Below are 27,440 nucleotides of genomic sequence, written 5' to 3'. Positions count from 1 at the left end.
GTTTGATTTCTAATATTTCTTTTGTACTTCTTTTATAGGAGGCCAGTTGTAAGAACCCCTTACCTAACATCCTTCAAACAAAAGACTTAGAAAGAGATATGCAAAAACCATCTCTAAAATCCAGGGTAAGTTGTCTATTCCTTTGGTTACCATGAGAAACATTTAGCAGGAATTTTGATGTTCTCATGTTTCCATGCTCTGTTTCTTGCATTTCCCTCAGCCTTTATCTTTGTTTTTATTTTTGGACCTGGTTGCATAAAAAGCACTTTTTATTTAGTACATTTAACCCAAGGTGATATTCATCCCCAAATTTTCAGGATACTCCTCTTATTTGACAGTGATATTTTTTAGTCCATGGCTTTACTTCTACTAAATCAGAATTGTTTGCAGCCTACATCATAGGAAGTAGTCGAATGTAGTAGTCTTTCCTGGATTGCTCTGAGGGGTAAAATACAATGTCCAACTGTCATTTCTCTTTTTCAAAATAGAAATCACTTTATTGATCTTTCATAATTATGAAAATAACACATAATCAATTAAGTAAATTTTAACCAGGAAGAAATAAGATCATACATACAACAGAATAAAGAGTCTAATATGTAAAATTGTTTTCCTTAATAAGTAAAATCCAAAATACACATAATTGTTTTGCCAGTGAAAAGAGAAACCCCTCTAACCCAAAATATGTCATGAAAATTTCTTTGATCATTTGTCTAACCAGAAAAATTATTGCATTAATTTTAGAATTCCTTTCCTAATCTTTAATCTTTTAAGTAGAAGTTCTTCTATTTATTTGGGTATATCAAATATTCCTAACTGGCCACCAGAACATTTATAGAGCTATTGTTTTTCCCCATTCTGAAAAAAAAAATGTTCACCAAATTTTCCTGAGTCCATTGTAGGCAAAATTTTAAAAGAATTCTAATCTCTGATTTTAATTGCAACTTACTGTAAAACTAATTCTGCAAAAGGTAAATGAAGTATTGAGTTCATTACTTAATGTCTTGATTATAGTAAGTCTGGTTTATTTTTAAAAGAAATAAAAAAACCTTTCTTTATAAAACCTATTCCACCTTGATTTTTTTCCTGGAAAATTACCCAAACTATCCAGCATGCTTTCCTTTTCAGATACAAACTATTTTTTGTATCTTTTTCTTTGAAATATTTGTGTCTGCAATATTATGTGTAATTAACTCAAATGTATAGTAGAAATTTTGTTTATTGTGAATTAATAAAAATTCAGTATAAAAAATACACTTATAAACAAATGCCTTGAAAAGGGTAGGATTGGAGGGAAATCATTAGGTAGCATTTACTTATTAATTCTATATATTAGTGTAACTACCTTTATGTGATGAGACCCTAGAAGAATTACTTCCTAAATAAAGATAATCTCAAAACCCATCATGAAAGTTGTTTGATGAGATTGTATTACTTTTACGAAATTAGTCCTATTTGGAATTTTCAGGTATGTACAGAATCAATAATGTGTATTTATTATCCTCTGTGAGTCTCACTGTATGGTTCATGAATAAACTAATCCAATAGAGAAATTACTTCATTAGTTAAGCTTTGGTTTTTAATTTAAGCTTCTCTGTGGCCTTACATAATCAAGTTTACATTTACATGAGCAAACTAAGCTCTGCTTAGTTTATGGGTGATTAAAATCCTTGTAATTTCAAATCCCAGATATGAGGCAGAGCACGTGAGCTATAAGAGATTATAAAGCACTAACTCTTTCACCAGGTTTGTATCTTAGTCTTTTTTCTTCCAGTTGATCTTTGAAAGCTAAAGCTAAGAACATCTTCAAAATATGGTTGATGTGTCCTTTCTAGAGTGACTTTGTGAGCTATGAGAATGATGTGTATCCTTGATATTAAAGTTACTCCATTTGGCCTCCATAGCTGTCTTTCTCAGATATCTCTAGTTACAGCTGTGTTTGCGTTGGACAGCTAAGTATCTGTGATCCTTATATGGCTGGAGATGTAAAATGGTAATCCAGAAATGGCATATTTCCATTGACTCTGGAGATGTCTCTCTAGTCTAAGCCATCTGACCCCATCTGTGTTCCCTCTGCCAGTTTTTGTCACTGTTCTTAGGCAATAGGAAGGATTATATTTCTCTTCCTTAGGTAGGAAAGCCACTTCTTGATTTGAGTCCAAGCTAGAAAAAAAAGAAAAAAAGGATACCTCCGTTTCACAGTGCCATGACACCTCCAGGATGAGCAAGGATCACCAGCCCTGGCAGCTTGGTAGCTCAAGGGATATTCTTTGACCATTTCATGCCTAACACCAATACTGTGTAGAGTCTGTATGCAAGCAAATAATTGAAATGATGATGAAGAGAACATCAAATAGATGTATAAAGAGGTAGAGAGCATAGAAAGGCACAGCTCCTATGACCTGATACACTTAAGACTACAGAAGACAGTCTTTTTTCTACTAAACACAGGTGCTCTAAACGAGCCTCATAAGCCATATTCATTGGCCTCAGTATAAACCCAGAAATGAGGGTAGACAGTTATTTTCCTTCTCTCTACTGTGTGGGTATGTTTTGGACTTCCCAGTGTAGTTGCTGTGTTCTTGACCTCAGCAAAGGAATTGAAAGTCAGGTCACTGTATGAGAATGAATATCAAATTTGTTCAGTGCTAGGATGAAGGTATAAAATAAAAGGTTATGTGTTGTCGTTCCTGACTTTTATCAGTGGATAAAACTATGCTGATAAAAATTTAAATTACAAGCACGTAATAGTTTTAGTTAGTCATTGGACTCTCTTAATACTTTTATGGAGGTTTCTTTTAGGATACAAAGTCATATTAACTAAAAAATGTGTGATAAGGATTATGCAGTTATCAAATACACTGTTTTGTAATAGCAACAACTGTTAAATTATTTTTCTTTCAAAGGTTAATGGTTTCATGGATCATGAATTATTTATGGAGATTTTCCTCAATAATGAGAATAGTTGTCACAGTTGTATTTTCTTAAGTGTTTTTAAAAATACTTCTGTCTACTAGCAAAGTAAACTAGAAATTTTAAATAATGTAAGGTTTTGAGAAAAAAAATTTTTTTAAAGATTTTATATTTATTTATTTGTCAGAGAGAGAGAGAGAGAAAGGGAAAACACAAGCAGGTAGAGCAGCAGGCAGAAGCAGAGAGAGAAGCAGGCTCCCTGCTGAGCAAGGAGCCCTATGTGGGACTTGATCCCAGGACCCTGGGATCATGACCTGAGCCAAAGGCAGCAGCTTAACCAACTGAGCCACCCAGGTGTCCTGGGTTTTGAGAAAATTTAATGGCAGTATAATTTTCAGTAAGTGAATTAATATAAAGAGTAATTTAATAAGCATTAAATTTTACCAAGCTTCTAAGTTATTTTAAAAAATATTGTTGATGGACATGCATATATTGTACATTGCCTTAATTAATGTGTACATTCTAATTCATGTTCTATTTTTTCCCAGTTAATGTTATTTCTACTATGCATCTCTATGCATCAAGCTAGTTTGCATCCTTATTTTTCTAATAAAAGTGTAATAGTAGAAGTAATGGTGATAATTATAGCTAACATTGATCAAATGCCAGACACTATGTTAATTACTTAATGTAGAGCTTTTTTTTTCTGTTCAGTATGCTCTATCAATATTCACTTTTGGTAAGACTATATGACAGTTTATTTAGGTATCATTCCATATTTTTCCAATATTTAGGTTATCTTCAATATTTAGATCATTTTGAATATTTTGTCAATACAAACATTTTTTAAGTGACTAATTTTCACATGACACCTTTTGTGCACACATGGGAAGTACAGTCATAAATATGTACATCTTTAACTTGTCCCAACTTTACAAATACTTTAAGATGTTGTACCAATTTACATGCTTAACAGCTGAAGATGACTGTTTCCCTTTTTCATATCCTCACCAACCCTTATTAATATCAGAGTTGTTGTTTCCCCAGTCTGATGAGTGTGAGATGCATCTTACGGTTGCCTTAACTTGGATTTCTCTAACTTCTATTTGTGGCAGAGACATTTATTATTCACTCAATACCTATGTGTTTCTCCAATGTTTCCCAACCCCATACGGTTAGCTGAGGCCAGCTAGCTACTTCTGACCAGTAGGCCATGAGCAGAAATGACGAGTGTGGCTTCAAGGGCAGAGAATTCAAAAATTGTGCATAATTCTCTAGCCCTTTCTTACAGTACAGCAACTAGACAGTGGAGCATGGGTCCTTTAGTGGTTTTTATGAAGCGGAGAGCCCCCTGTCAAATTCCACTGAATTTGTGTAATGACTGAGAAATAAACCTGTTTTATTAAGCCACTCAGATTTCTGGGTTAATTTGTACCTTACTGTAATGTAGTTATTTTGATTAATTTTATGGGGACAGCTTTTCATGCGTTCATTAAGCTTTGGTCATATCTGTGATCATTAATCTGTATACTACTTTTTCCTGTCATTGCCAATTTTATTATTGGGTTGTTTGCTTTTTTCTGAGTAATCTGTGTGAATTTATTAGCAGTTGTCAGTTATATGTGTCTCAAATACTTTCTCCCAATTTTTTAGTTTTCTTTTTATATAGAATATGGTGACTTTTAATGTATAAAAACTTTTTATTTTAATGTTGTCAAATTAACTCGTCTTTAGTTTTTGTGTTTCTTACATCTTGTTTGAGAAATCCTCATGTACCTTGAGGTCATTAAAAAAGTCTTTTTGTTTTCCAAAGGTTTTAAATTTTGCTTTGCATATATGCTGGTCTTAATCCATCTGAAGTTGAATTCTGTGAAGCATAAAGTAGGAGGAATCTGATTTTATGCATAAAAATCAATCAACTTAGCATATTTGTTCAATAGTTCATCTTTTCTCCACTTTTTGAAATGTCCTTTCCATTATATGTCAAATGTTTTATGTGTGTTTTGGGGCTGTGTTATTGGTTGCTCTATTTGATTAACTCATGTCATTACCACAATATTCTAATTAGTGATATCTGGTAGAACCAGTTTCTTCAGTTCTGTTTCCCTTCTTGAAAATTATTTTGGGTCTATTGCTTTGCAGTTGAATATTGTCGAGTTTCATGGGAAATTTTAGTAGAATTTAAATGAATTGATAGAGCCATTTCATGAGAATTGGTATTCCATTCATGACCATTATAGAACTCTCCACTTGCTCACGACCTCTTTAATGTCTTTTGATTTTTTTAAATGTAGTTTTCTTCTTAAATGTCCTAGGGTAGCACACATTTTGTACATATTATAAGTGAAATACTTATGATGCCTTCAAACTTTGTTACTGGTATTTAATGTTGTAACTAATTTTTATTGTTGACTTTTATATTAAGAAGCCTTGCCAAATTCTCATTAGTTCTAATATTTTGTTGATAACTTCTCTTTGATTTCCTTTGTAGACAGTCATATCATCTGGAAATAATGAGCCTGTTTGCTTTTTTTCATGCCTTTAATCATTTAATATCTTTTCTCTTGTACTGTGTTCTAGAGGTTAAATAGAAATGGCAATAGCATGCCTTCTTGAATTCCTTCCTGGTTTTAAGGGAAAGTTTCTACATTTGACTTTAAAGTATCATCATGGCATATTTCTTTTTCTTACTTTTTTTGAAATTTTTTCACAATGCCAGTCATATAACAGACCTTCAATAAAAACTTGAAAATGAACAAAATATTTAATTGTTTCTGTTTCATCTGAGAGTAATTAGTGTCAGCATGTTTTCATTGTATGTTTTTCTTCACACATACACTTACTAGGTTTATAATATTTGCTCTAAGTGTTTGTTAGATAGGCTTTGTAAGCTTAAGGAGGTTCCCTTCTATTTATAGTTTGTTTAGAATTTTTATCTGGTGTGAAAGTTAACTTTTAACAGATGTTTTCTTTTGTGTCTGTAAAGATAATTGCATGGTTTTTCTCAGTCTTTTCTTGTGGGGGGAGATATACTGAAAATTTTTCTAAACTTAAACTAATAATGCATCACTGGATCAGTTCTGAAGCTGATCTCGCTACGTATTTTTTTAAACAGTTTTTTAAAGATTTTATTTCTTTATTTGAGAGAGAATGAGAAGGAGAGAGAGAGGGAGGTCACAAGCAAAGGTTGTAGAAGGAGACGAATAAGCAGGCTCCCCACTTGAGCAGGAAGCCAGATGGGGGGCTTGCGGCTTGATTTGGAAAACCCTGGAATCATGACCTGAGGCAAAGAGATACTTAACTGACAGCCACCCATGTGTCCTTGGTACATATTTTTAAATACCCTGCAACTTTTGGATAGCTTCTATTTTGTTTAGTATTTTTGCATCTATGTTTTGTCTGCTTTGGGTGTAAAGGTTATGTATACTGTTCTAACAACATGAGGTGAGGAAATAGTTTAAGATCAGGATTATCAGTTCCTTCAATATTTGGCAGAATGTACCTATAAAACCATCTGGTTCTGGTGAGATTTATTGATTTATTTAAATTTTGTTTTTTAAATTTGTTTATTAATTTAATTTTTTACTTTAAATATTATTTTTTAATTTGTTTTGGTGAGTTGATTTTTAACTACTGATTTGGTATCTTTAATGCTTATCTTTAATCCTATTCATGTTTTCTGTTTTTTTCTGAATTAGTTTTTGATGTTATATTTTCTGGAATATTACCTATTTTACTTCAATTTACTGGCATAAAGTATTTCAGTGTCTCCTCTTACTTTTAAAAATCTTTATTTTATCTGTAGTTTTAAACTTTTTTCATTTTTAATATCATCTTTTGGGAGCTTTTTTCTTGTTTGCTTTTGATAGCTTGCCAGAGACTTTATTCGTCTTTGCAAAGAACCAGATTTTAGTTTTTGTTGATTCTTTGTTGTATCATCATTTTCCATTTCATTGATCTCTCATTATTACTTCCTTTCTTCTTTGTATCTATTATTCATAAGGTAGATCTTTTTTTCAAATGTCTGTGACCTTTTGCTCCATAACCGTATATTATAAATATTTTTTTGTGTGGTTTGACACTGAAGCTTGATTATCTGTTCTTTTGACTGTATTTGCTCCGTTTACTAAAAGCCTGCTTTGATGTGTTCAGGGTCCTTTATTATATTTGAGAACTCTCTTCTAGAATCCTGAAATTTCCTTCCTTCCTTCCTTTTTATGTGTTCTGTTTTGTTTTGTTTCATTTTGGGTTTTTTTTGGTAATACTTTCCCAATGCCAGACACGTAGTGAACAATTGATAAATTCTTGAGAATGAACAAATGAATTAATCAATTTTTTTCTCTTACTCTATATGAGTGTCTGTGTGTGTGTGGTTATAGGAAATTTGCTTTTGTAAGAATCAGTCAAATTTAGTACATTTTTTTCATTTGGAAGGGGTTCAGTAACCATTAAACACATAATTATATCTGGAATTTAAGACTTTGGGTTTTTTACATGTATCTTCTCCTGATTTAATCTCTCTTCAGCTTTTCTTAAAATAATTTTCCATCTGCTTTTTCTGCCACCATATGTTTATATATATGAATATATGTTTATTTTACTAGATAGAAAATGCTTTGTATCTTGCCAACTCTCTGGTAGGAACTGGATGATAACATTCTCTGTTTACTTTTTGCCTCTTCTGTTATCTTAGGAAATCACTTTGCAAAGCTATCCCTTCAGTGCTTAGCAGCATGAGATTTTAAAAAATTAATAATTTTGTTCATTTATCATTAGAGTTATATCTATGATTAAATCTCTTATTTATTATAAGCATATTCTTTATTTGATATCCTAAGTCACCAATGAACTCTTGGAATCTCTTTAGAATTAATGACTGGTAGATTTAGTTACTTGGATAATATTTTTGTGTGTTTTGTGAGATTTTTAAATATATTTATAATATATTATTATTACACTATCCAGTAAAAATATAATACAGGATTAAAAACTTACTTTAAATAATAACACAAAATATCATGTATCTGGGTATACCTATGTTATCTCTCAATCTAGTAAGTCGGCCCGCTTAACTCCTATTTCTCTTTCCAGCTACTATAAACAATTGTAATTATAGGTCAAGGAATAGAAGGACCTTATGAGAGTATCTGTAGATTAGCACTCCCATGGAATCTAGTATATAGCCAGCCTGGTCTCATAGTCCTGACCACCCAGCTTGCTAAGACTGGGTTTATACACCTGATCCCTGACCTTCTTCTCCAGCCTGAAACATCCCCTCTTGCGTATCTGCCCTGCTTTGATAAACACCCTGAATTGTTGGCTATTTCATCATCATATCCCATGCCAGGTGATAGGGATGCAAATTTGAAAAGACATTGTCTCCTACCTTAAAGAACTAGGCTGGAGACTAGACATGTATACAAAACATCACGTGTGCTAGACTGACTTTCTGATCTCAGACCAGTGGTTGGGTTCCGCATCCTATTTTTCAAACAATCAAGTTTTAGCCTGATTTCTTTGATTTTTCACTGACCCTAAAGATCTCACTGGCCTTTTTGTTCTAACTTTTGCCTTGTCCTACAATTATGACCAAAGTCTAATCAAAGTTATTAATGCTGACTGCTATAACAAAAATCCCTATAACCACTGGATTTATTTTTAAAAGTTTATTTCCCACTCCAGTCATTGTCTGAGGGAGGTAGGGAGGAACTGGTAAGCAGCAAGCCCCAAAGCAGTGACTGAGATCACAGGCTGCTTCCATTCTTCACCTGTGTCCTCTAGAAAGTGTTTGGTTCTAATATTGGCAGTGAACAAAGAAAAGAAGAAACATGTGCGAAGTTCACAGGCACTTAATCACCTCAGCACATAGAGTCCCTTCTACTCACATTTCAGAATTTAGTAACATCCATGGGAATCTGCAAAATGTAACTTTCCGGTGTGCCTAGGAAGAAGAGAGTGAAATGGGAGTTGGGGAACACAGAACATTATCGTTGCCCCAGCCTACCCTTCTGTTTGCCAAATATATTTTTCCATTTCTCTTACTATACAGAAAACACACTCAATCCTTCTGCAAGGATGAAACTCCAAAGAACCAACCAGTCATTACAACTAGCTCGAGCTCTCAAATTTCTGGGTGATGTATCAGTACTCTGTCAGGGCTAGACATGGTTCCTCTTGATCTGAGAATCTATGAAGTAAAAAGACAGACTATCCCTCTCTCCCCTCACACATCCATATACAAATGGGACACTAAAACAGTCCCGTTCACACACCAGGATGTGCACGTGCACAGGAAGCTGGAGCAGTGCTTTGATCAGGCCTCGATTATGCTTTCTTTTTTTTTTTTTTTTTTAAAGATTTTATTTATTTATTTGACAGATAGAGATCGCAAGTAGGCAGAGAGGCAGGCAGAGAGAAGAGGAAGCAGGCTCTCTGCTGAGCAGAGAGCCCGATGTGAGGCTCGATCCCAGGACCCTGGGATCATGACCTGAGCCGAAGGCAGAGGCTTTAACCCACTGAGCCACCCAGGTGCCCCTCGATTATGCTTTCTGCAAGGAACTCCATTGTTTTCTCTCTGGCCACTGCCTTCTCCTTTTAGAATCCCCTCCTTTTCATTATTGCCCTTGAAGCCGGTATAGGGAGTGTATCTTTCTTAGACTACAGCTCGCTGCGTGTTTGAGGAAGTTTGGTGACTCAGGGATTGTTTTAACTCTTGAACAGCAGAGTCGTTTCTTAAGTCTGTGCTAATGGTTTTTTCATGGTAGTGGTGACGGTTTGTTGGTTTGTTAAATGTGGTTTGAAGGGTTGACAGTAAATTCCTTCAAAAATGTGACAGTGTAATTGATTCTGATCTAATTGCTTTCAGGCAGTTCCAGGAGCTAGTTATTATACCCAAAGTAGGTCATCCTTTCCTCTGCCTTCCAGATCTCAGGAGAATTCCTCATTGGAAGAAATTAACCAGAACCCTAGTGACGAGGGATTCCCAGGAACAGTTTCCAGGGTTTAAGCCCCTGCAGTACACAGCTATCTTATAAGATCTTATGAAATTATGTTTCAAATAAGTAAAATAGACTGTATGTGCTATGAAATTGATTAGAGCTAGCTTTGTAGGAGAATGAGAATTTAAGTCAACATTTTAAAAAGAAGAATTGGACAACTGGACAGAGGAAGGATTTCAGTTGGAGTGGCATAAGCAGAGACCAGAATGAGAAAATGAGCATCCTATGTTCTGTAAGATTTATAGACCATGGGCAGAAGGTTTATGGAGGGAAGTAGTAGGAGATAAATTCTGAAAGAGAGGTTGCAGCCAAATAGTAGAGGTGTTTACTTATTAAATCTTGTATAACAATTGCCATACTATGTGATAAAATTTATTAAATGAAATAAACAGTAAACTAAGAGAAAACTAATTTAGAGACTAAAAGGAAATCAGTTCTTCTGTAACAGAGAGAAGGTTTTAAAACAACAACAAAAAAGGCACAAATATGAACAAAAAGATAATTACTAGAATGCTTTTTTTTTTTGCTAGGTCACATGACAAGAAAAAGGAATGAAAAGATTTCTGGCTTTATAGTCTTACAGAAGCAAGTCTGTCATTTAATGTAGTGTATCCTTAGGTACATTGCCGAATACTTAGTATCTCAGTATTCTAATTTATAAAAGACAGATAAGAATATAATCATGATATAGCTGACACTGAGTATTTACTCTATGCTGGACACTGTGGAAAATACTTTCATTATTACTTCATTAAATCATCAAAACACTATAGGATAGAAATGACCTTTATCAGTCCATATAGCCTTCATTATACCTCAATAATAAGCAAACCAAGAATCCTAGTGGCCTGAAACATTTATTTCTTGCTTATCCTGCCTGCCCAATTTAGATTGACAAGCTGCCTCAGCTTGTCGCCCAGCAGCCTGTGCTAACAGGTTGACGTCACTGATAGAGCGGCCGGTCTCAGTGGCCAGTTACTGTGCCCAAAGAAAACGGAGGAGTCCTGTAGAATCTTGCACTGACAATTAAAAGCTCTGGCCCAGAAGTAATTCTGTCACTTTTGCTCATAATTCATTGCCCAGAACTAATCCCATTACCCAACCCAGTCACAATAGGGACAGGAAATACAATTCCAGGATCCATCTGGAGGGAACTTTACCAATCTTTGTCAAACAGGAGTCAGTCTACTGCATTTTCCTTCCATCTTGATAGATGAGAAAATGGAGTGGAGGCTTAGGCTTATTAACTCTCCCAAGGTTATATAGGTAAGTGACAGATGACATTTGATCATGAAGCTCAAACACTTTACCCTCATATTGCCTCCCATTGCTGTAGTCCTGTATGCTACATTTGCATATACCTCCTTTGCAAAGTAGTTGTGAGAATGAATGATAATCTGCGTAAGTTATTGGTATATAGCCTGGGTCATGGAGTAAGCATGTAGGGCTTAGTGAAAGTTATCACTTTTTTTTTTTTATTCTTATTTTACTTCTTACCCAATAACTCCGTCTTTTTTAAGTGTGAAAGCTCTGAACTGGTTTTATAGTGACCGTATTTTTCTCCATGTTGACAGCTGTTATTCTGATACCAATATTAGACATGTTTTGTATGTAAAGAAATTCAGTTACACACAACTTACTCACATCAGCCATCCTGAAAGCCATTTTATACGTCAACTAAGCATATGAAACAAAGCACTCTATCAGGCTAGCCTACCAAACTCTCAATATGATAAGCTAAATAGGCTTTCATGGAGTATCATAGGAATCTGACACCCTACCTACAAGGTGGCTATTGCTATAGAAAATTACATGCAAGTTTCATATCATCAGGCCTTGAGAGTTTGGACTTTTTGCTCATTGTGATAACAGATGTTTATTCATTGTCCCATGCTATCACATGTAGATAGAAATTTGCTTGATTGGTGGGGACTCTTGCACCCAGAATTTATAGGCATTAAATAGCTCTATAAATGCTAGAGAAGATTCTTAAAGCAATCTTTTCCTACATGTATGTGGATGTAGTTGAGACAGATATATTCATGTTTTAAAAGCAATTTTCTTTTACTTTCCCTTAATGTATTGTTAAAAGCATTTCTGTGTTGGTAATGCTTCATAGTAACAGTAATGATCATTGTCATATTTTATATTCCAGATGTTTTCAATGTTATAATATTATTCAATATTTTAAGTACTGTTTGGTCAAATACTTTTCAGCATGAGCTTTATTTCTTAGTTAGAATTATATCCCAGGATAGATTGCTAAAAGTGGTTTCACTAGTTCAAAAGTTACATGTTTATGGCCCTTAAAACCTATTGCTAAGTTAAATTTTTACTTAAGAGTTATAAAAATCTACACAACCACCGGAAAATATAAGAGTGCTAATTGCACATATCCTTGCCAGCATTAGGTGTTATCTTTGTGAACAAGGAAGACAGAAAAATAAGAACTGGTTCTAAATCACATATGATGGAATTCCATCTATTTCTGTATGATTTACATTTTCATTTCTATGAAATATCTTTCAGTGTAATGTACTTTTAGTTCTCAGTTGCAATCTTAGTATTTTTTTAAGTAGCTATGTGAATTAATTCTGTATTTAGAATATTGGTAATGGAGGTTTGTGACTATAAGAAGTGACATGGCCAGAGGGTGAAGGGTTTATTAAGATTAATTGGCTTATGGTCTACTGAATAGATTTTAGAACAGAATAACCAATAAGAAAAATTTTGTATTACATTACTCTGTATTATGATACTGGTATGAGTTGGGCAACGTTGTTTTTTATTCCTGTTTCATTCATACTACAAAGCGATGATACTATACTTTTGAAACTATGTACTCTTTAGGTTAATTTTGTTGTTTGGGTTTTTTCATTTTAAGTTTTTTTTTATTTTTTTAAGTTTTAAATTCTAGTTAGTGAACATACAATGTTTTATTAGTCTCAGGTGTACAATATAGTGATTTAGTACTTCCATACAACACCAGGTGCTCATCACAGCAACTGCACTCCTTAATCCTCATCACCTATCTCACCCTCCCCCACCTCCCATCAGTTTGTTCTCCATAGTTAAGAGTCTGTTTCTTGGTTTGCCTCTCTCTCTCTCATTTCCCCTTTGCTTGTTTGTTTTGTTTCTTAAATTCCACATATGAGTGAAATCATATGATATTTTTTTTCTCTGTCTAACTTATTTCACTAGGCATTATATTCTAGCTCCATCCAGGTCACTGCAAATGAGATTTCCTTCTTTTTGTGGCTGAATAATATTCCACTGTATATACACCACCTCTTTTTTATCCATTCATCAATCGATGGACACGGGCTGTTTCCTTATCTTGACTATTGTAAATAATGCTACTGTAAACATAGGGGGTGCACGTATCTCTTTGAATTAGTGTTCTTGTATTCTTTGGGTAAACACCCAGTAGAGCGAGTGCTAGATGGTAAGGTAATTTTTAACTTTTTGAGGAAGCTCCATACTTTTTTCCACAATGACTGCACCAGTTTGCTCTCCCACCAACAGTGCACGAGGGTTCCTTTTGCTCCACATCCTTGCCAACACCTGTTATTTCTTGTGTTGTTGACTTTAGCCATTCTAACAGGTGTGAATTGATATCTCATTGTCGTTTTGATTTGCATTTCCCTGATGGTAAGTGATGATGAACAGCTCTTCATGTGTCTGTTGGCCATCTGTACGTCTTTGGAAAAATATTGTTCATATCTTCCGCCCACTTTTTAATTGGATTATTTATTGTTTGGGCATTGAGTTGTATAAGTTCTTTATGTATTTTAGATACTAATTCTTTATCGGATATGTCATTTGCAAATATCTTCTCCCATTCCATAGGTTGCCTTTTAGTTTTGTTGATTGTTCCCTCTGCTGTACAGAAGCTTTTTATTTTGATGTAGTCCCAATAGTTTATTTTTGCTTTTGTTTCCCTTGCCTCAGGAAACATATCTAGAAAGAAGTTGCTAAGGTCGATGTCAAAAAGTTACTGCTTCTGTTCTCTTCTAGGATTTTTATGGTTTCATGTCTCACATTTAGATCTTTAATCTATTTTGAATTTATTTTTATGTATGATGTAAGTAAGGGGCCCAGTCTCACTCTTTTGCATGTTGCTGTCCAGTTTTCCCAACACCATTTGTTGAAGAGACTCTTTTTGCTATCAGATATTCTTTCCTGCCTTGCTGAAGATTAATTGACCATGAAATTGTTGGTTTATTTCTGGATTTTCTATTCTGCTCCATTGAGCTGTGTCTGTTTTTGTGCCAGTACCATACTGTTTTGATTACTACAGCTTTGCAATATAACTTGAAGTCTGAAATTGTGATATCTCCAGCTTTGCTTTGCTTTTTTTTTTTAAATTTCTTTTCAGCGTAACAGTATTCATCGTTTTTGCACCACACCCAGTGCTCCATGCAATAATACGCTTTTTTAAGATTGCTTTTGCTATTCAAGTTTAAATTTTAATCATTATTGTTCATTTTCATAACAGAAATGTTGTGTCCTTAGGGAAGAAGAAAGCAAACAGAAATAATTTGTGTTAGATCATAAGCTCAGGATAGAAACATAAATTTAGATACCAAAGTTTCAGTTTAGAGTTAATCTTGGATTTTGAAAATTGGCATAATTGAAGAGACTGTAAATACATAAATTACACATATTACTACAACTGGTTCTTTTACATCTTGGCCCATAGTGATTTTGCTTACATATTCTAAATTTTGTCCACCTTCTGATGTTGGTCCTTTTGGTCATTTCATGCTGAGTTATGTCTGTTTTGATTATTTCTTCTCTTTGTCTTACCATGCATTCAGCCTATGTTATTTTAGCTCACATTATTAATTTGCTTTTTCAAAATATTTAATTGTCTTTCTTACAGCAGGCACTGAACTAGAAGCTGAATATTTAGATGTTGAACTTGATACAGGGATTTTTCAACCCAGTGAGGAATATAGAATAACTTTCAAATATTTGTTTGCAAATTGTTTAAATTGCTATGAAGGAAAATAGAGTGCCCTGACAACATGTAACAAGGGCACCTGACTAAAGCTGATTGATCAGGGAACACCTCTTGAGGGAAGTGAACATTTCTTTTGGAACCAAAGAGGAGTGAGAGTAGGTGTTGGAGAGAAAATTGCAAACTTCGTAATAGTGTGAGTAGGCCCTGGGGCTCGATGAAGTGAACCTGGCCACTGGGAGAAGTCTGAAGCCCTGTGAGAGTTGCAGAGAGTCTCTCCACATAAAGCTAAAGAAAGGCCTTTATAGGCTATTAAGACATTGGAAATTTCACCAAAATGAAATGGTAAACCATTTATATACTTTAAACAAGGAAAACTATAACCAAATTTATGTTTAGAAAATATAAATCTGGCTCCTATGTGCTGAAGTATTCAAGTCAGGGAGAGAGCAAAAGTGGAAATGGGAAAACCAATTAGGAAGCAATTGCAGTCGTCCAAGCAATAATTTATGGAAGTCTGGAGTGAGTAGAGATGAAGAAAGGTAGACTTATTTGAGATCTTTATTATTGACAGAATTAGAACTTAGTAATACATTTTGTGTGAGAGATGAAGGGAAAGGAAAGTGTCAAAGATGACTCTCAGGTTCCTGGTCTAGAGAATGAGCTGGCTGGAGACCATACACCTAAGCATTTGAACCCTGGTCCCACTGTGTGCTCCGTAAGCTCTCTACTTTAGTTTCCCTGTCTTCCAAATGGAGATGTTAATTGAAGATGATGGTTGGAAATAGGTTTGGAGCTTAGAAGAGAAGGTAGGACAGAGATCCAAATTTAAGAATCATTAGCATATAGATCACTTTGGTGCATAAATGAGAACACATAATCTCTGTATTGTAATAGGTAAACTATGAGGAAGGCAGGTTACTACTACTTTGCCTATGTTGATGTCATGGAGAAATTATATTTGTACTGAGTAGCCAAGATAGAACTTCAGTGTTTTAAGAAGGCATGTTTATAAACAGATAGGAGTGTACAAAGGCAGGGAGGTATAGGACAGAATGTTCATGTTTATGGACTTGAAAAATCTTGGTCTTACTGTGTATAGTGTGTCTAAGAAAGTGGCAGGAAATGACCTGCAGAAGTAGTTTGATGCAATTATGCAATGCTGAAGAGTCTGAAAAGTTTTCTATAGATTATAGGAAGTAGAGAGCCATTGAACAATTTTAATCAGTGAATAAGCTCAAATCACCCCTGTCAACAGACATAGTGGATTAAAAAGTAGGAAGCTAGGGGCGCTTGCATGGCAATGTGGGCTGAGCATTCAGGTCTTGGTTTCAGCTCAGGTCATGATCCTCAGGGTCATGGGATCAAGCTCTGTGTTGGGCTTTGCTCTCAGCACAGAGTCTGCTTGGGATTCTCTCTCCTTCTCCCTCCCCATGTGCTCCCAAATGTTTGCTCTTTTCTCTCTCTGTCTCTCAAACAAGCCAATAAATAAATAAAACCTTAAAAAAAAAAAAAAAGTAGGAAGCTGTTGCCCAAATTAGACATAAGAAAGGCCTAAACTAAAATGATAGGAAGGAAAAGAAGGTAAATAGGTAAAAGCCTTAGAGGAATGCCTTCCAGATCAGAGTGGGTGGGTGTTTCTTGCCTTCATCAACAAGAGCACTGAAGGAAGAAAGGCTTGTTTGTGGGCTAAGAGGAGGATGAGTTTAGTTTGGGATATTCTGAGAAAATATAGGGACCTTCTCTCGTAAAGTACTAAGACTAACATAAAAACATTTTGACTGAAGATTCATTATAGACTTTGGCCCAGGGCAAATGCAGGCAAAGTATCATATTTATCACTTAGACCTCAGCAAAAATTAAAGGCTGCCTGGGAATTATTCTTTTTTCAAGATTTGAAAATGGAGATAAGACCGGTTTGGTGTTGGTATTTAACATCCTTGGGAAAATTGATCTTAACTTACGTGTTTGAAACTTTAGAAGTGGTTCTTGGTAAAATAAAATGTGGTTATATTCCTTGAAGTTTCAAAAAGTAGTTATGGTTTTCAAGAATTTTCCATTGTGTGTTGCCCTTTGAGCTATTTGTTTTCTTTTCAGTGAACTGCTGTGGCTTTTCTCCTACATATCCATTTTATTGATGAACACAGATTAATAGATGGCTTATTTTTTTTAACATTGTTATAACTGCTCTATCTCTCTTTTTTGAAAATAATTTTCAGACATATCTTCAGCATGTGTCTTTTAAAAACAGGGACATTATCTTAATCCCATTATTGTACTGAAGGAAATTAACATTGATACAATAAATAAGTGTAATTTTTAGTCCTTATTCAAATTTCCACATTTGTCCCCAAAATGTCTTTAAAGTCCAGTCAGATCAAGGATCAAACATCAAGTTTTATTGCCATGTGGCTTTCTCCTTTTTTTTTTCTTTCCTGATTTGACTTTTTTTTTTTCAGACTCACAGACAATTATCATGGGACAGAACAGAGATGGGCAAACCACAGCTCATTGCTCAAAACCCATCTGTTTCTGTAAATAAAATTGTATTGGGACACAGCCACACCATTCACACCACAACACAACTTGAATAGTTGCAACAGAGACCTTACAGCTTACAAATCCTAAAATGTTTACTTTCTGGGCTGTACAGAAATAATTTGCCAGCTCCTGTTGTGAAATGCTCCACAGTCTTGAGTTATCTGTTTCTTCATTAGTAGATTGAAGTTGATCTTTTTTTTTTTAACTTTAATTTTTACTTTTTTCAAATCTTTATTTAAATTCTAGTTATCATACAGTGCAATATTAGTTTCAGGAGTAGAATTCAGTGATTCATCACTTGCATACAATAGAAGTGCATCTTTTTGTTTTGTGCTTCCCATTGAATTTCAATAGGAAACAATGTTTGCATATTTCAGTATCTGGTGATGCTAAGTTTGATCATTTGCTTGAGGTAGTGTCTGCCAGATCTCTCTATTGTAAAATGACTTTTCTTCATGTGTGATAAGTATTTTTAGAAACCGAGTGAATATCCTATTCTCCACCACCACTTATATAATAATGTCGTAGCATATGTTAATGATCTTTCTTTAAATCATTTATTTTGCTGGGAATACAAATTTTCTAATTCTAGTATTTCTTCTATATTTATTTCCAGGTATTTTTCTGTAAAGAATAGTGTCCACCCATCCCACCCCTATTGTCTTTTTACTATTATCATGAACTCATGGATTCTTTTGTAATTCAATGATTTATAAGCCTTTTGCTTATTGGTTGTTTAAAATGTCTCACATCTGCCTGTAGGAGACTTTTCAACCTGGCTTCTGTGTACTTCTAATATGTACTCATTAATCTTAAGCTTACCTCATACTTTTCCTGTCATTGACCTTTAATTAGCCATTTCTCCAAGGAGGCCTGGTTCCTTTTAGCAGAGAATATGTTTTCAGAAAACTAGATTTGGTGTATTAGAAATCAGTGCGAATAAAACTACATTGATTTCTTATTTATATATTTCTCCCAATATTTTACTATGAAAACTTTAGGATAGTAGAATTTTACAGTAAGCACACATATATCAAAAAAAAAAGCACACATATATCACACACAGATTATATAATTAACATTTTGCTGTGTGTGTTCATTACACATAGATCTATATATTCATCCTTTATCCATCTTTTAATCCATTTTATGTTTGATGTATTTTAATTTAAGCCACATATACCCATACACTTCACCTCTAAATACTTGAGTATAAAGTTTGAGTTCAATATTTATTCACTTTTTGATATAAAATTTATTTACTTTTTGATATAAAATAAGATTGTATAGTGAAATATGCAATCTTACATATATCATTTTATGGATATTAAAAATTTACACACCTGTATTCATTTGGATAATTAAATATCCAAATAGTTAACAAGTTGTAGAACATTGACAAAACCTCAAAAAGTTCCCTGGTGCCCCACCGCAGTTGATTCCTGTTCTGTCACTGAGAAGGAACAACTGTTCTGGATTTTGTTGTGGTGGTTGTTCTTGTTGTTGTTGTTGCTTTAGTTAGGTTATTCTGTTCTAGGACTTCTTCCATCTTTTACATTTTAGCTATTCTGGAGAATGCGTAGTGGTATCTTACTTGGTTTTAATCTGTGTATTCCTGCTGACTAATGATTTGGGGTAATTTTTCATATGCTTATTGGCCATTCACATATGTTTCTTTTTGAAGTATCTATTCAAATCATTTGCCCAATTTGTCTACAGAGTTCTCTTCTTTTTTAATTGAGTTGTGGGAGTGCCTTATATTCTAGATACCAATCATTTATCAAATAAATGTTTTGTGAGTATTTTTTCCACAGTGAAGCTTTATTCATTTTCTTTGATGGAGTCTTCTTATAATCAAAAGATTTTGATTTTGATGGTCTAATTTGTTGGGTTGTTTTTTTTTTATAGTTATTGCTTTCTTAGTCCTAAGAAATCTTTGCCTACTTGAAGTCACAAAGATATTCTTTTGTTTCCTTCTAGAAGCTTTGTAGTTCCAACATCTACGTATAAGTTTACTTAGCTTTTCTTTTTGTAGTTTCTTAAGGTAGAACACTAGGACATAATATTTTTATTTTCTAATATAAATATTTCTTTAGCCACATCACAAAAACTTTAGCGTATTTTCATTATTGTTCTGTTTCAAATGACCTGTGGTTTATTTACAGGTTCACTGTTGAATTTTCAAATATTTGGACATTTCCTAGATACTTCATTGTTATTTTTAATTCTGTTGTGATCCAAGAACATATTCTACATGGTTTTAATCTCTCTTTTTTTTAAGTTTTTGACCATTTTTTTAAGATTTTATTTATTTTTTGAAAGAGAGCTCACACTCATGTGCAGGGTGAGGGACAGAAGGAGTAGCAGACTCCCTACTGAGCAGAGAGCCCAGTGTGGGGCTTGATCCCAGGATCCTGGGATCATGACCTGAGCCAAAGGCAGACACTTAACCAACTGAACCACCCAGGTACCCTGGTTTTAATCTTTTAGAATTTACTGAGACTTATTTTATGACTTGGTGGTAGATTGGACTTAGTGAATATTACATGTGCATTTGGAAAAAAGTGTGTATCTTATAATTTTTTAATTATACTGTTCAAATATCAGTGAAGTCAAGGTGGTTGGTTATGTTTTAAAGGTTATTTTAGCAATTGTATACATCTTTACAGATATTTTTGTCTTGTTTTATGACACGCTTAGTGGGTATTAAGATCTCTGGCTAAAAATAAAGAAAATCTCTGACTAGAGAATTATCTACTTCTTCTGTTGATTTTGTAAATTTTTACTTTCTTTATTACAAAATTCTCTTTTAAAATACATACATATTTGTGGTTGTTATGTGTTCCTGAGGAATCAACTTATAAAATTTTTTTTTTATTTTTTATTAACGTATAATGTATTATTTGCCCCAGGGGTACAGATCTGTGAATCGCCTGGTTTACATACTTCACAGCACTCACCATTAGCACATACCCTCCCCAATGTCCCTAACCCAACCACCCTCTCCCTACCCACCTCCACCCAGCAACCTGCAGTTTCCTTTGTGACGTTAAGAGTCTCTCATGGTTTATCTCCCTCCCGATCCCATCTTGTTTCATTTTTTCCTTCCCTACCCACCAAACCCCTCACGTTGCCTCTCAAACTCTTCATCTCAGGGAGATCACATGATAATTGTCTTTCTCTGGTTGACTTATTTCACTCACCATAATACCCTCTACTTCCATCCATGTCATTGCAAAAGGCAAGATTTCATTTCTTTTGATGGCTGCATAGTATTCCATTGTATATATATATCATATATATATATATATATATGATATATATACACCATATCTTCTTTATCCATTCATCTGTTGATGGGCATCTATGTTCTTTCCATAGTTTGGCTACTGTGGACATTGCTGCTATAAACTTTCGGGTGCACATGCCCCTTCGAATCACTACATTTGTGTCTTTAGGGTAAATACCCAGTAGTGTGATTGCTGGGTCATAGGGTAGCTCTATTTTCAACTTTCTGAGGAACCTCCATGCTGTTTTCCAGAGTGGTTGCACCAGCTTGCATTCCCACCAACAGTGTACAAAGGTTCCCTTTTCTCCGCATCCTCGCCAGCATCTGTCATTTCCTGACGTTAATTTTAGCCATTCTGACTGGTGTGAGGTGGTATCTCACTGTGGTTTCGATTTCTATTTCCCTGATGCTGAGTGATGTAGAGCACTTTTTCATGTGTCTGTTGGCCATCTGGATGTCTTCTTTGCAGAAATGTTTGTTCATGTCCTCTGCCCATTTCTTGATTGGATTATTTGTTCTTTGAGTGTTGAGTTTGAGTTTGATAAGTTCTTTATAGATTATGGATACTAACCCTTTATCTGATATGTTGTTTGCAAATATCTTCTCCCATTCTGTCACTTGTCTTTTGGTTTTGTTGACTATCTCCTTTGCTGTGCAAAAGCTTTTGATCTTGATGAAGTTCCTTTAGTTCATTTTTGCCCTTGCTTTTCTTGCCTTTGGCGATGTTTCTAGGAAGAAGTTGCTGTGGCTGAGACCGAAGAGGTTGCTGCCTGTGTTCTCCTCAAGGATTTTGATGGATTCCTTTCTCACATTGAGGTCCTTCATCCATTTGGAGTCTATTTTTGTGTGTGGTATAAGGAAATGGTCCCGTTTCATTTTTCTGCATGTGGCTGTCCAGTTTTCCCAACACCATTCATTGAAGAGACTGTCATTTTTCCATTAGACATTCTTTCCTGCTTGGCGAAGATTAGTTGACCATAGAATTGAGGGTCTATTTCTGGGCTTTCTGTTCTGTTCCATGGATCTATGTGTCTGTTTTTGTGCCAGTACCATACTGTCTTAATGATGACAGCTTTGTAATAGAGCTTGAAGTCTGGAATTGTGATGCCGCCAACTTTGGCTTTCTTTGTCAACACTCCTCTGGTTATTTGAGGTCTTTTCTGGTTCCATATAAATTTTAGGATTATTTGTTCCATTTCTTTGAAAAAAATGGATGGTATTTTGATAGGAATTGCATTAAACATGTAGATTGCTTTAGGTAGCATAGAGATTTTCACAATATTTTTTCTTCCAATCCAGGAGCATGGAACGTTTTTCCATTTCTTTGTGTCTTCCTCAATTTCTTTCATGAGTACTTTATAGTTTTCCGAGTATAGATTCTTTGCCTCTTTGGTTAGGTTTATTCCTAGGTATCTTTTGGTTTTGGGTGCAATTGTAAATAGGACTGACTCCTTAATTTCTCTTTCTTCTGTCTTATTGTTGGTTAAAGAAATGCAACTGATTTCTGTGCATTGATTTTATATCCTGACACTTTACTGAATTCCTGTATAAGTTCTAGCAGTTTTGGAGTGGAGTCTTTTGGGTTTCCACATATAGTATCATATCATCTGCAAAGAGTGACAGTTTGACTTCTTCTTTGCCAATTTGGATGCCTTTAATTTCTTTTTGTTGTCTGATTACTGAAGCTAGGACTTCTACTACCATGTTGAATAGCAGTGGCGATAATGGACTTCCCTGCCATGCTCCTGACCTTAGTGGAAAAGCTCTGTTTTTCCCCATTGAGAATGATATTCACTGTGGGTTTTTCATAGATGGCTTTGATGATATTGAGGTATGTACCCTCTGTGCCTACACTTTGAACAGTTTTGGTCAAGAAAGGATGCTGTACTTTGTCAAATGCTTTTTCAGCATCTATTGAGAGTATCATATGGTTCTTGTTCTTTCTTTTATTAATGTATTGTGTCACATTGATTGATTTGTGGATGTTGAACCAACCTTGCAGTCCAGGAATAAATCCCACTTATTCGTGGTGAATAATCCTTTTCATGTACTGCTGGATCCTATTGGCTAGTATTTTGGTGAGAATTTTCACATCTGCGTTCATCAAGGATATTGGTCTGTAATACTCTTTTTTGATGAGGTCTTTGTATGGTTTGGGGATCAAGGTAATGCTGGCCTCATAAAATGAGTTTGGCATTTTTTTTTCCATTTCTGTGGTTTTGGAACAGTTTCAGGAGAATAGGTATTAATTCTTCTTTGAATGTTTGGTAGAATTCCCCTGGGAAGCCATCTGGCCCTGGGCTCTTGTTTATTGGGAGATTTTTGATGACTGCTTCAATCTCCTTATTGGTTATGGGTCTGTTCAGGTTTTCTATTTCTTCCTGGTTCAGTTGTGGTAGTTTATATGTTTCTAGGAATGCATCCATTTCTTCCAGATTGTGAAATTTGTTGGCACATAGCTGCTCATAATATGTTCTTATAATTGTTTTTATTTTGTTAGTGTTGGTTGTGATCTCTCCTCTTTCATTCATGATTTTCTTTATTTGGGTCCTTTCTCTTTTCTTTTTGATGAGTCTGGCCAAGGGTTTATCAGTCTTATTAATTCTTTCAAAGAACAAGCTCCTAGTTTCATTGATTTATTCTACTGTTCTTTTGGTTTCTGTTTCATTGATTTCTGCTGTGATCTTTATTATTTCTCTTCTCCTGCTGGGTTTAGGCCTTCTTTGCTATTCTTTCTCCGGCTCCTTTAGGTGTAGGGTTAGGTTGTATACTTGAGACCTTTCCTGTTTCTTGAGAAAGGCTTGTATGGCTATATATTGTCCTCTCAGGACCACCTTTGCTGTGTCCCACAGATTTTGAACAGTTGTGTTATCATTATCATTTGTTTCCATGAATTTTGTCAATTCTTCTTTAATTTCCTGGTTGACCCATTCATTTTTTAGAAGGATACTGTTTAGTCTCCATGTATTTGGGTTCTTTCCAAATTTCTTCTTGTGATTGAGTTCTAGCTTCAGAGCATTGTGGTCTGAAAATATGCAGGGAATGATCCCAATCTTTTGATACTGGTTGAGACCTGATTTATGACCCAGGATGGGATCTCTTCTGGAGAATGTTCCATGTGCACTAGAGAAGAATGTGTATTCTGTTGCTTTGGGATGGAATGTTCTGAATATATCTGTGATGTCCATCTGGTCAAGTGTGTCGTTTAAGGCCTTCATTTCCTTGTTGATCTTTTGCTTGGATGATCTGTCCATTTCAGTGAGGGGGATCTTAAAGTCCCCTACTATTATTGTATTATTGTCAATGTATTTCTTTGATTTTGTTATTAATTGGTTTATATAGTTGGCTGCTCCCATGTTAGGGGCATAGATATTTAAAAATTGTGAGATTTTCTTGTTGGACAGACCCTTTGATTATGACATAGTATCCTTCTTCATCTCTTATTGTAGTCTTTGGCTTAAAATCTAATTTATCCGATATAAGGATTGCCACCCCAGCTTTCTTTTGACGTGCATTAGCATGGTAAATTGTTTTCTCCCCCTCACTTTAAATCTGAAGGTGTCTTTGGGTCTAAAATGATTCTCTTGCAGACAGCATATTAATGGGTTTTTGTTTTTTTATTTATTCTTATACCCTGTGTCTTTTGATTGGGGGCATTTAGCCCATCTACATTCAGGGTAACTATTAAAAGATACGAATTTAGTGGCATTTCGTTGCATCTGAGGTGACTGTTAATGTATATTGTCTGCTCCTTTCTGGTCTACTACTTTTAGGCTCTCTCTTTGCTTAGAGGACCTCTTTCAATATTTCCTATAGGGCTGGTTTGGTGTTTGCAAATTCCTTTAATTTTTGTTTGTCCTGGAAGCTTTTTATCTCTCCTATTTTCAATGATAGTCTTGCTGGGTATAGTATTCTTGGCTGCATATTTTTCTCATTTAGTTCTCTGAATATATCATACCTGTTCTTTCTGGCCTGCCAAGTCTCTGTGGATAAATCTGCTGCCAGTCTCATATTTTTACCATTGTATGTTACAGACTTCTTGTCCCAAGCTGCTTTCAGGATTTTCTCTTTGTCACTGAGACTTGTAAGTTTTACTATTAGATGATGGGGTGTGGACCTATTTTTATTGATTTTGAGGGGGATTCTCTGTGCCTCCTGGATTTTGATGCTTGTTCCCTTTGCCATATTAGGGAAATTGTCTATTATAATTTGTTCCAATATACCTTCTGCCATTCTCTTTTTTCTTCTTCTGGAATCCCAATTATTCTAATATTGTTTTGTTTTATGGTATCACTTATCTCTCAAATACTGCCCTCATGGTCCAGTAGTTGTTTGTCTCTCTTTTGTTCAGCTTCTTTGTTCCCTGCCATTTGGTCTATCTCACTTCTATATCACTAATTCTCTCTTCTGCCTCACTTATCCTAGCAGTAAGAGCCTCCATTCTTGATTGCACTTCATTAATACCTTTAATGATTTCAGCTTGGTTAGATTTTAGTTCTTTTATATCTCCAGAAAGGGCTTTTATTTCTCCAGACAGCGTTTCTCTAATATCTTCCATGCCTTTTTCAAGCCCAGCTATTACTTTGAGAATCATCATTCTGAACTCTAGATCTGCCATATTACCAACGTCCGTATTGATTAGGTTCCTAGCCATCGGTACTGCCTCTTGTTCTTTTTTTTTGTGGTGAGTTTTTCTGCCTTGTCATTTTTCTAGATAAGAATATATTAATGATGGGGCTCCTGGATGGCTCAGTGGGTTAAAGCCTCTGTCTTTGGCTCGGGTCATGGTCCCAGGGTCTTGTGATCGAGCCCCATGTTGGACTCTCTGCTCGGCAGGGAGCCTGCTTCCCTCTCTCTCTCTGCCTGCCTCTCTGCCTACTTGTAATTCTGTCTGTCAAATAAATAAATAAACTCTTTAAAAAAAAAAAAAAAGAATAGATGAATGAGAGAATAAAATACTGAAAGGGTACCAACGTTCCCAGAAAAATGTACACTAACCAAATCAGAAGAGACCCCAAACTGGGGGGAGAAGAAAAGAGGTAAAAAGAAATTAAAACACACACACACACACACACACACACATATATGTAATTTTTTTTTCTTAGACTGGTGAGTAGAACAGAGCCACCCACTTGATTTTGGGTGTATTTTGATCTCTTAGAAGAAACTACCTCCCAAAATTTTAAAGAAAGAAAATCTTATATACAATAATAAGGGTAAACACAATGAAAGGATGGAATAGGACTGTAAAGATGAAAATTGTTTAAAAATTCTACAAAAGGAATTGATAAGATAAATTTGTTGGAAAAAGAAAGAAGGAAAAGAAAAAGGGAGAGAATGTGTTCAGGCTGGAGACTAGATCAAAACCCTGTGCTAGATTTAGAGTATATTTTGATTTATTAGAAGAAATTGAATCCCAAAATTTTTTAGAAAAAAGAAAACCCTATATATATATACAAAAAATAAGGTGAAATACAATGAAGGATAAAATATGACTATAGTAATGAATGTTTAAAAAGATTTTTTTTGGCAAGGTATTGTTAAGATAAACTAGTTAAAAAACTTTAAAGATGAAAGAGGAAAAGTTAAAAAAAATAGAATAAGAAAACATAAAATTTTAAAAATTTAATTTATCTTTGCAAGACTAAAGGATCATGGGGAGAAAGTCGTGAATTCCATGCACTGCTTTCCCCTAGCTCTAGAGTTCCACTGTTCTCCTTGATCAGTTTGCTTAGTCTTGGCTGGATGTTCTTGCTGATCTTCTCAGGGAGGGTCCTGTTGTAGTGATTCTCAAATGTCTTTGCCCGAGGCAGAATTGCACCGCCTCTGTCAGGGGCCAGGCTAAGAAAACTGCTGGAGTTCGCTCTGGGGAGTTTTTGTTTCCTGAATGCTTTCCTTAGAGCTCAGAGGACGGGAATGAGAATGGCAGCCTCCCAATCTCCAGCCCGGAGGAGCCAAGAGCTGGGGGCCTCACTCCTCAGTGCGTCCTCAGAGAAAAGGGGTCAATCACTCTCATCTCCCTGGTCTCCGGCACGCTCTGGGCTCACCTGGCCTGTGACCAATTTTTTCTGTCTCTGGCGCACAACCCCATTTGGAGTCTCCAAACCCAGCAGATTCCTGCCTCCGGAGGAGGAAGGTGAATCTCCCTGGATCTGCCACTTGTGGGGGTCCCTGCTCGAAGAGCAGTGGCCCGACTGTGCCAGGGATCACGGTTTAAGGTAACCCCAAGCTGAGAGCTCACTCCTCAGCTCGGTCTCTGTAGTTGGCTTCCCTACTCCAATACCTGAGAACTTTGCCACACTCAGACACCTCCAATCTTTCAGTGACTCTGCAGGTCCTGAGACCACACTGTCCCTATGAGGGCTCCACCCCCCCTTAGCCTCTGGAGTGATATCCCTCAGTGGAGCAGATTTCTAAAAGTTCTGATTTTGTGTTCCATTGCTCCACTGCTTGCCGGGATCCGGCCCTTCCCCCTGCGGTCTATCTTCCTGTGCTTTCCGATTTACTTCTCCACACGTCCTACCTTTCAGAAAGTGGTCGATTTTTCTGAATTGCTGCTCTTCTTCTCTTCTATCTCCTGTTGAGTTTGTAGGTGTTTGGAATGGTTTGATAACTATCTAGCTGAACAACTGCGACCTGACATCATTTCAGTCCATACTCCTCCACCATCTTGCCTCTCCTCCCCCTAGCTGAATGATTTCTTAAAATCAGCAGTTGTGTAGAGGAGCACCGATCT

At 35.4% G+C, this 27,440-nt stretch overlaps 1 protein-coding gene across 1 annotated transcript in view; it reads left to right on the top strand.

Moving 5' to 3' along the window:
* The window catches only part of FAM13A (family with sequence similarity 13 member A), a 325,186-nt gene that overhangs the window by 151,238 nt on the left and 146,508 nt on the right, over nucleotides 1-27,440 (top strand). Inside the window, exon 6 of the mRNA XM_080797468.1 lies at nucleotides 39-125. Coding sequence (XP_080653594.1) covers nucleotides 39-125 — 87 coding nt within the window. The remainder of the gene's footprint in view (nucleotides 1-38; nucleotides 126-27,440) is intronic.

The sequence above is a fragment of the Martes martes genome, assembly GCF_963455335.1.
Source record: "Martes martes genome assembly, chromosome: 2".
NCBI lineage: Eukaryota > Metazoa > Chordata > Mammalia > Carnivora > Mustelidae > Martes > Martes martes.
Note: the sequence above shows the minus strand (reverse complement) of the source record. Positions and strands in the feature narration are given on the sequence as shown.